Source organism: Sinocyclocheilus rhinocerous, unplaced genomic scaffold, assembly GCF_001515625.1.
Source record: "Sinocyclocheilus rhinocerous isolate Xijiao unplaced genomic scaffold, SAMN03320098_v1.1 scaffold498, whole genome shotgun sequence".
Taxonomy (NCBI): domain Eukaryota; kingdom Metazoa; phylum Chordata; class Actinopteri; order Cypriniformes; family Cyprinidae; genus Sinocyclocheilus; species Sinocyclocheilus rhinocerous.
This window is the reverse complement of record NW_015633594.1, coordinates 555,929-566,713: the sequence shown is the minus strand read 5'-3', so window position 1 is coordinate 566,713 and position 10,785 is coordinate 555,929. Positions and strand designations below refer to the sequence as shown.

Below are 10,785 nucleotides of genomic sequence, written 5' to 3'. Positions count from 1 at the left end.
TAGACATAGCATAATTGCTTTTATATTGACTTGTATTAAATAGCCTAAACTAAAAGAACGACTTGTGGATCGATGTGAACGCCAGCAAGCAGGAATGATGCTCAGAATGCTTGTGGATTAAATATCTCCGATGACGTTCATCGCCATGGATTGATTTTATCGGGTTACAAGAAAAGGTAGGATATGGATTTAATTGCGAACTGTTAGTAGGCTACTGATTTTATGATTGATCATGCTAGCTACGGCATTCGAGTCCACACGCTTCCAGCCAAGTGACAGCCTGGTGAATAATCTGCATTACAAAAAGAAACATTTTTTTTAAAGGTTATTCATGATTACGTATTGCTGCCAAGGTATCTAGTATTTACAGTGCTTTGTTATATGGAGCTGTTTGGTATATCGCGATCTATCTAATTAGTTTTTCTACACCGTAATTAAAATGCGGCGGATTTTAATGGACAGTAAAAAAAAAGGCAGAACACTGTATAACTCCAAACCGGCACCGTAACTTCATTTTGACGCGCAGTTAAACAAAGGCAGAACGCCGTAACTCAATTTGAGCGTTCCAAACAAAGTGAAAGAGCGGTAACTGGTGTTATACGGTGTTCTGCCTTGGTTTCTCCGGGGCTTTTCGATCAACTTACGGTTGAGACGACCCATTATTTTCTCGGAAAAACGACGAAATTGACTCAAGATACTTATGCACATGATAAAGGCTGTCTTGAATGTCCCAAAAATATCAATTACTCATTTTCGACAAAAATCGAAGTTACAGTCTTCTGCCTTTGCACGGCCGAACTGGTCAGAGAGGCTACCAAGAAGCCTGCAGCAACTCCGAAGTTGGAGAAATTTATGACAAAGATTGGTCATTGTGTACATGTGACAACAATACCACAAATTCCCCACAAATGTGGCTTGTATGGGAGGAATATTTGCAAGAAAAAAACACTCCTCAAGAAAGGCCACATGTAGTCACGAGTCACAACTGAGCTTTGCCAAAACGCACCTTGAAGATTCTGAGGAAGATGAGACTAAAATGTAATTATTTGGCCTCAACACCAAACGATATTTCTGGATTCTGGACTTTCTTCGGCAGTTCTGCAAAGAAGAGTGGGCAAATATTGCAAAGTCTAGATGTGCAAAGTTAAGTAGAGACGTATCCCAACAGACTAAAGGCGGTAATTAAAGCAAAAGGTGGTTCAGCAAAATACTGACACATGGGGTGTGATCCTTTTTTCCAAATCAGAGATTCTGTTTTTTAATTTTTTTCTGACATGTTGGTGTTATATCTTTCACTTGGATGTTATAAGTTGCACTGAGTAAATACAGACAAGACAAAAACTGTGCCTGTCTTCATTTCAGGCTGTAAAGCACGTGATTATTTTAAAGGGGGGTGATTCTTTTCTATACCCACTGTAAATAAGGCATGAGAACAGGAACAGAGAGAAACACAACCAAAAGTTCATAACTGTGACAATATTAATATAATATATTAATGAAATAAAAGGCCACTTATACTAAGAATATACTTTCATGAATATGTTTCCTAACACTCTTACAGTAAGTACACATTTAAAATGTGTATTTTGTAACAATGCCAAATTGAAAGTTTTACTTGAAGTACATTCATTATACTTTAATAATCTTTTGTTGTGCTTAAAAAAAGTACACTTTGATGTTTTCTAAAGTACATGTAAAGTACTTAATTATAATTGTAGCTGTAATGTGTTATTCGATATTACTTTATTATTTAAAGGACTCATCGGATGAACATTTTCCACAAGTTAGCATGATTTATTAGTGTCTTCATGAAATGTCTGTAACATTTTGCTTAAAAACACTCAATGGCTGTGTAAACACCCTTTTTCCCTTGTCAAAAACAGCTCTGCTTACACCAACCCGTTTTGGTGTAATATGTCTCTTTAAATGATAATGAGTTACTGCACACCCCACACCCCTTCCGGGATTTCCACTGAAAATAAAATAAATCCACTCCTCTCTTGTCTCCTCTGAGGCTGGGACTGTAAATAATGATTTGTGTTTGTCTGTGCAGCCAACGACAGAACATTTAGCATGTTTTCCGCAAACTTTTGCCATGGCATCAGAACAAGTACACCGCTGTCGCTTGCGAAAACAACAATGGCGGCTGAGCGCCGTGGGTGGAAACGTGCAGATTAATGGGCGGTAATATTATAATAAGAACACCCTTCCTACGTCAGAGGGGGAGATAAATCTGATCGGCTCATTTTCTCACATGCTTGCAGAGAAAGGCTTATAAAACTAAACTTACTGGGTTCTTCTTTTTCACGTTTTCTGAGTTGGTCCGGACACTCAATTATAGCACTTAAACACGAAAAAAGTCAGATTTCCATCCAATGAGCCCTTTAAATTGTAAATTATTTATTTAAAATTCATGTATTTTAAATGTACTAAATGTCACGTAACCGTGTCGATGAACACACACGAAGAAGTCTTTAATAAATCCACATATAGGTAAATCCAAGCAAGAGAAGGCAGGAGACACACATACCCGACACGATACCCGACCAACTCAAACTGAACAGACAGGAACTTAAATACACAGACCAAACTAGGATAATTAACAAGACATACCTGAACATAATGAAGAACTCAAATCAGAAACCATGACAACGGGAATTCAGGACAGGCTGAGCATTCGGGATGACCTCCTTGTTCGTTTCTGGGCAGACAGGAAGTCCTGGGGTGGACATTGCTGTCTCGGGAGGAGCAATGGCGGTGTGTGCGGCCCACACACACAAAATGGCGAGTCACATTACCAGAAGCACCACTGACAGGGGAACGACCTCCGTGGTTGTTATAGGACAAACAGATCATTCTGGTACGACCTCCATGGTCGTAACAGGACAGGCAGAGAGTTATTCATGGTGGGCTACATGGGAGAAGAGCAGGCATGTCCATATATAAATCATCAAATTCCTCTGAGTCCAGTCTCAGCTCACCCTCAGCAGCTGGTGTGTGGGCGGAGTCCCCATTAGCTCCCTCGATCTTGAGGAGGACTCCCGCGATGACACCCTTTGTAGCCGGCACCTGGTCAAACGCTCGTTGAGGCTCAGGTTATGGGGCGATGATCGGCTCTGTCGCTTTCCTAGACGATGACTCGTAGATCACAGCGGGCTCTGGCTCTCCGTTTGCAGTGGGCTCTGGCTTTAGTTCCGCACAGCGGGGTGATGGTTGGCTGGGCTCTGGATCCGGAGTGGGGCTGGTGAAATCCTGGAGCACCCACTCCACAAAGGTGGCGAAATTCCCCCGAGGACCATCCCCAGACAACTTAGCCTGTGTCGCTGTGTTTATGCTGGCCTTGTAGAAGGTACACAGGCAGTCGGTCTGGGTAATGCGTGAAATTCGAGAGTTCCACAAAGATCCGTGTGTGGTCCTTGAGGGAGCGCTCCCACTGATCAATGCAGAGGAGGAGAATGGCAGGACTGTCCATAATGGAAAACAAAAAAAACAAACAGACAAAAATGGGGAAAATAGATAGAGTAACAGACGCAGTATCTGTCTTACTGTATCTTTTGGGTCGTACTCGACACGACACCTGACCAACTCAAACTGAACAGACAGGAACTTTAATACACAGATCAAACTAGGCTAATTAACAAGATACACCTGAACATAATGAAGAACTCAAATCAGAAACCATGACAACTAACTAGACAGAGAAAACGGTGCAAACAAAGCCCAAACAATGTGATGTTGTGACACTAAATTCAGCTACAAATGTGTACAGATAAATTTAAACATGACATGACATACAAGTTTAAATAGAAATGACATTCAAGTATATTTTAGTTTACAAAATATTTATTGTATTACATATAAAGATGTACTTAAGTCCTAGTTAATGACCCAAAAAGGAGCTCTAAATATCAGCTAATTGCATTTAAACTATATATTTTTTTATTATTGCAATTAACATGCAATTGATGTCCGAAAACATTTCATTCAGTATTTATTCATATTATTTTGTAATAAGTTAATGTTCATATTAATAAATTCATATATTCGTTTTATTTCTGTAATAAGTGGGCATACTCTTTTTAAAAGTATTCTAAAGTATACTTCTTTTTCACAAGGGTTGGTTGATCAGCTGGTCTGTTTCTCTGTCATAACAGTATCCCTTGAAGGCTGTGTTGCTCTTTGATTTGAGTTGTTGTGTAAGAGAGGTTGGTTTCATTAGTCTCACTCTGTGGTTCTTAATGCATGTTTGGGTTTTGTCCTTGGCTATAGAGATGTCTCTTTGAAAGTTGTCCTTGATGTAGTGAATTGCTTAGAGTGTGTTTGGGCAGTGCAGCTCTCGCCTTGAGGAAGAGACAGAGTTTGCTGAAGAGAGAGAATGGAGACCCACATTTTTGTCCCATCTGTCAGCGCTCTAAAAAATAAAGAGAATATCTCTTCTCTCTGAATTTACTCCTGATTCTTAACAGTATGCACATAGATACAGTACAGTACAGTACAATACAGTATATGGTTTGTGTTGGTTCTGAATTGTATACAAATTCCATGATTTTCTGCATTAGCGCTTTTGTTTCTGCTTTTGTTTACAAATATTTCCAGTTTGTAAAATAAAGAATGACAATCTCTGGGTGCAGGAGCACTAAACCTATAACTAAGTTGAATGCCTGAATGAGATTTTTTTTTCTGTGTTCCGAAAGAAGAATCATAAGCTTGCAGCAGCTCCATTTTTCAAGGCCTGCTGCTCTCATGTCCCTCTAAAACATTTTCTGTACATTTATTTTCCATTGTCATCAAAATCCACAAATGTCTGCATTATTTATCATACAAATAAGGAGTGTGCGGTATGACCTAAATCTTTTATATCTTTTATATAATAAATTTTATGTCATATATCATGAAAAATAATTGAGAAAAGGTTATATATTCATTTATTTATATTAACCATATAGTAATGCCTATTCCATATTAATCTGTCATGTTACTTCCTCACTTCGTCTTGACTTATTGACTCTCTGTTTTCACATTTTGTCATGTTTTTCATCATTCTCATGTGTAAATGTAAATGTAAATGTAAAGCAGTCGTGTCTCATGATAGCCATCTAATTATATCTACTGTAGTATCTCTAGTTGACACATTTATTATTAATGCCTATTTTTTCATAGGAGTTGAGTTAAAAACATTAAACGTAGGTCAGTTAAGTACAGTGTTTCATTGTACAGTGTTCATGTGTATTGAATTGAATTATACAGGACAGCTGGGAGATCGTCGAGGGTTTGCGTGGTGGTCTTTCCAATGTTCAGGAGCCAGAGAAGCAGGCCGGCTACATGCTGAAGAAGAGAAAGTGGCCCATGAAAGGCTGGCACAAGGTATGTATCAATGCCTCTACCAATGTTTTAGTAAAAATATTTGGAATAATTAGATTAGTGCAGAGATTTCCAGATCTCAAAGCGACTGAGCGGATTCATGCTAACCTGCCTGAACACATTGCACTCACTCTGATGGACTCTGCACTGAAAAAAAATAATTTGGAACAAAAAATACTCTAATTTGTTGCAGCTAGATTGATTAGTTTTTTCTCAAATTATATTTATTACATTTTGATTTAATATTAATCAAAAATATGTATTTTCGCAGACAAAAACATTCATACAGAGTATAGAAATTATTTATCATAAAGATCACACTTCATCAAATTTTCTTTAGACACAAGACAACATGTTAATGGAGGTCAATATAATAATTTTGGGGCTTTTTATAACTTAATTTTACCATAAACAAATGCTAAATTAGCTATAATATGAAAATTAAAATGAAAGACCTTAATGTTTATTGTGATATCTTTTTAAAATATGCATCATCTTGTCTGTTATGCACTAACAACAACAAAAACACCAGAAAAAATGGATAAAACCCACAATAATGTCTGTAGTCAATAAAGCTGCAAATCAACAGTGTTGTTTCTTTTAATTTTTTCAACGAGGAGTGCTTTTTTCTTTTAGCCAAACTGAACTAAACAGATTAAACCAGAAACCGTGATTTTTGATTATACCAACATTAAAATGCACTAAATATTTTTCAGTGTGGGGTGTCTGACAATTAAAGCACTCATTATGTTCAATTGCAGCGCACAAACACAAAGATGAAGTGAGCATTTTTTGATGCAAAAATACTTTATTCTATGCCAGTTTAATGTTTAGATACAGCCCTAAGTAAGCCTTTCAAAGGTTTGTTCTCCAAAAATACCCATATTACCCTTCAACCAAAAAGAGTGAATACAAGAATAGACCGAAAAGAGGCATAGCGATACACAGCCTCTCATTCATCAAGAGTGCGTAAGCGTCCCCTGAGAGGACATTCATCATTTATCAAATAAATCTGACCCAAGTTTCTCCTGTCCTCTACTCTTTGTGCTTCTTTCTTCACAGAGATTCTTCTACCTGGATAAGGGCATTTTGAAGTACGCCAAAAGCGCAGCTGATGTGAGTCTAAAAGGCCTCACATATACACAAAGTCTATTGAACTAAAGCACTCAGGACTTTTAGTGGTCAGTTCCCCATCATGTAAGTCTTCACAGAGCTCCAGCAATCTGTAGAGGTCCTAAACCTCCATCTTTCTGTCAATATATGTTTCCTGCTGATAAAAGCCTCAAGCTGTGGGTATGTAAAATCAAAGTTAATGTAAAGCGGTAATTTCATAACAGAAGCTATTATACCACCTTGCCGTGTTTGCCTTGCCTGCAGTCTGCCCTCCTAAACAGCGTCATGAAGTGGCCAGGGTATTAAATTATAATGAAAGTACATATTTAACCTGCCATATATCTTTCAGATGTAGCTGGAACATTTTTGGCCTCTAAATCAAGGGCACTAGTTGAATGTGCCTGTGAAAATGGATCATTGACAAGGTTATGCATTAGCAAAATTAGCTGAAGCCCTCTTGCATTTAAAGTGCTGCAAACTTGTCACCTTTTGTGAAATTTACTGTTTTGAATGCATAGTATGCTTACAGAGTGCTATATGCTTACAAATTCTAAATTTAGTCAGATTACGGGACAAATTACTCTTATGAGCAAGTTCTTTTTATTTAATATTTTAACTAATTAGTATCGTTTTTGACTGGTCAGTTATGACAGTGTGTAGTTAAAAATACACGTTATGTGTTTTGTCAGTACTATTATTAAAATATAAATGAATGAAATATGTTACCACATATTACATATATATATATATATATATGTATGTATAAATGTATGATATGACCACTTTAAATAGCCAGAATTGACTTGTTTTACTAATATTGTTGTACTTTTGCATTTATCTTCTCTTTCTCTCCTCAATCATTTTCTGTTTTTGTTTCTGTCTCTCTATATGTAGCGTGCCTCTCTCGCAAAGCAGTCCTCTCTCCATTCGCCGTTATCTTTTACCAGCCAGGCCAAGGTGACCGCCTGGCTCCAGTCTTCTGATGACACGGACAGGTGCACCAAAGGTACACGCACACCAATTTATGAATCCATCTCACACTGAAGATGCTGTGTCTGCAGCTTTTTACTGCACAGTGTTCTTTGTCTCTCTCTCTCAGAACTCTCAGTATGTGAGGCTCAGCTGCTGGAACTGAATCACTTGTTGAGAAGTATGGAGGTGTTGCACCGCACCTGCTCCGCCCCAGCCATCAACGCTCTGCAGGTTACATGTCACTCACATACAAAATTATAACAGTATTATAAAAGTAATTACAATGTATTTTACTTTTTGCTAACAATCAATAATTAAGCCATATATCAGACAGGGCACCAGGCTGTGCCTAAAACAGTCGCATTTGCGACCAAAAATATTAATTTGCGAGTGAAGTTTTTGCTGAAATTGCCACTGGTGACTATATAAATTTACATGTCATGACTTTAAAGTTAGCATGTAATGCCTTTTTTCCTGCTTGTTTTGTGATCACATCTTTGACGTAATAAACTGAGACGATGCGTCAAAGTTAGCGAAAAAAAATCAGCGTTTACGGCACACCATGCAAAGTAAAAGTGCAGAAAAGCAGTGTCTATTTTGTGTACAACTTAAACTAAAACAGGTAAAGCTGTCAGCTGCGTGGACATTAACAATATCATTAAAAATTCTTGTTAATAATAGATACTGATATATGGCTTCTTGATTACCTTGTATCAAGACATGCTGTGTTCTGTAAATGGGTGAACTTCATAATATTTGTAGCGCACTTGCTGTCCAATAATCACAATAAGCTTTGTGCTCTGTTACCTTTTAATAAACATAACATTTTTGCCAAATTCATAACTAAATTCAAACATACCGTTTTGGTGCTCTTTAATGTGGCATGAGTGCTCGCTTTCGCCCCTCAGTTCAAGCGGCACGTGAACCCATCATATCTTTCTCTTTACTACTATAGTACGAGATAAACATGAATGGACATCAAAAGGTACATAAGATACAGTACATCTTACTGTAATCGCTCATTCAGTGTTTCAAACTGCGGAAAATGTGTAAACCTTGTAAACAATGCAACATAACAAACATTTACCTCAGAATATAAGCTCATTAGTCAGCTAGAAAAAAAATTACTATAAAGAAGAGCATTTTGCTAAATTTATGCACTATATTGCTTATTCATATTTTTACTTAACCTGTTGTCTACATGATAAGAAAGAATGCAAGGAGCTAAAGATAAAATTCAACACCTACTATAATTGCATGTTACTAATGAAGAAAAACAGACTGGATGTGTGCAAGACATATGACAACAATTATAGGCTGCATTGAGGAGGAGCCCAAACTACAGTCATGGGCCAAGTGATTCTGTCATTGTTATGGTCCGTGATATTGGCACAGATTCTGTGTAATAAACAATTCTTTGTGACTGTATATGTAGTTCTCAAGTTGGAAAAGACATTTAAAGTGATCCCTAGTTCCCAGGACATCTAAAAGATGGATTAAAATGCTGATAAAGACAAGAAAAGATGAGACATAAACACATGACAATATGACTGAAAAGTAAAAAACAAAAAAAAACACGTTTATTCTGTGGCACTTAAAAAAATAATTTGGCATTTAGTTTTGTTTTGTTTTGTTTTGTCTGGAGCCCTGTCAGAAGAGTTAGATAAAGTTTTCCACATATCCAACAAATTTAATGATGTATCTAGTTGAATTAGTATTAGCTTGGATTTTTTAAGTTTTACTTGGACTTTTTAAAATGTTTAATATACAAAAACTTTAAAACTGCTGCCCTCAAAAAAGGCCAGTCTTAGTCCCTCAGGTAGTGGTCCAGCTGTGCCTGTGGATGCTGTTAATGTTCTTGCCTACGGCCCAACTGACAAACAGTCATTCAGTTGATAGCACAATTTCACAAGGATAGTCATGATGTGTTTTGCGGTCATAAATCAAATTATTCCACATAACCGCTGTTACAGATGAGCTATAATTCAGAAAGCTGTCCATTCATCTGCCAAATGGGCCGCCTTATTTTATTACAACTGCTGTTTACTTTGGCTGCTGTGAATGTAAATGTTATCCTCGGCTAGTTTGCAGGTTTTTGTTTTGTGTCATCTGGCCGACAAATAAGCTGAGAGATCTGGGTGCAAGTAACATGGAGAGAGTACACACTGTTTATTTACAATACAAAGCTGGTTAAAAATCAGCAAACTTGCCTTTAAGATGCTGGGCATTAATCCTCTTATTGTCGCACAATTCTTCCTCATTTTGTTTTTTTACTCTTTTCATGTTATGGCCAATAGCCAATAGATGGCCAATATATTCTATATTATTAAGTGAATTTGGGCATCACAAAATTATAAGGTATAGTATGAAAATGGATATTTATTTCAAGATTTGGAGTACACACTGTTTATTTACAATACAAAGCTGGTTAAAAATCAGCAAACTTGCCTTTAAGATGCTGGGCATTAATCCTCTTATTGTCGCACAATTCTTCCTCATTTTGCTTTTTACTCTTTTCATGTTATGGCCAATAACCAATAGATGGCCAATATATTCTATATTATTAAGTGAATTTGGGCATCACAAAATTATAAGGTATAGTATGAAAATGGATATTTATTTCAAGATTTGCTAAAGAATACAATTAATATTGTTAAATTACTAGTGTTTAAATATGAACTTGCTAGATGAGTGTTAGAAGATGGCAAAGCTATCTAAATGTAAAAATAGGGGAAATGAGCATGCACAATTAAATTTCCAGTATCAGCCAATATATATCCAATACTGATTGATACTGACAAATTAAATCATCTCTATTATCGGCAATTAACTCATATGCTACCAATATATAAGTGAAGTGACGTGTGGCAAAGTATGGTGTCCCATACTCGGAATTTGTGCTCTGCATTTAACCCATCCAAGTGCACACACGCAGTAGTGAACACACACACACCGTGAACACACACCCGGAGCAGTGGGCAGCCATATTGCTGCGGCGCCCGGGGAGCAGCTGGGGGTTCGGTGCATATGTTCGGTATATACACTGAACAAAATTATAAACGCAACACTTTTGTTTTTGCCCCCATTTTTCATGAGCTGAACTTCATGAGACTTTTTCTATGTACACAAAAGACCTATTTCTCTCAAATATTGTTCACAAATCTGTCTAAATCTGTGTTAGTGAGCACTTCTCCTTTGCCAAGATAATCCATCCACCTCACAGGTGTGGCATATCAAGATGCTGATTAGACAGCATGATTATTGCACAGGTGTGCCTTAGGCTGGCCACAATAAAAGGCCACTCTAAAATGTGCAGTTTTACTGTATTGGGGGGGTCCG

At 37.2% G+C, this 10,785-nt stretch overlaps 1 protein-coding gene across 1 annotated transcript in view; it reads left to right on the top strand.

Annotated features, from left to right (window-relative positions):
* LOC107744709 (oxysterol-binding protein-related protein 3-like) overlaps positions 1–10,785 on the top strand; it is a 61,787-nt gene that overhangs the window by 34,913 nt on the left and 16,089 nt on the right. Inside the window, exons 4-8 of the mRNA XM_016558526.1 lie at positions 5,248–5,364; positions 6,424–6,490; positions 6,739–6,773; positions 7,369–7,480; positions 7,574–7,677. Coding sequence (XP_016414012.1) covers positions 5,248–5,364; positions 6,424–6,490; positions 6,739–6,773; positions 7,369–7,480; positions 7,574–7,677 — 435 coding nt within the window. The remainder of the gene's footprint in view (positions 1–5,247; positions 5,365–6,423; positions 6,491–6,738; positions 6,774–7,368; positions 7,481–7,573; positions 7,678–10,785) is intronic.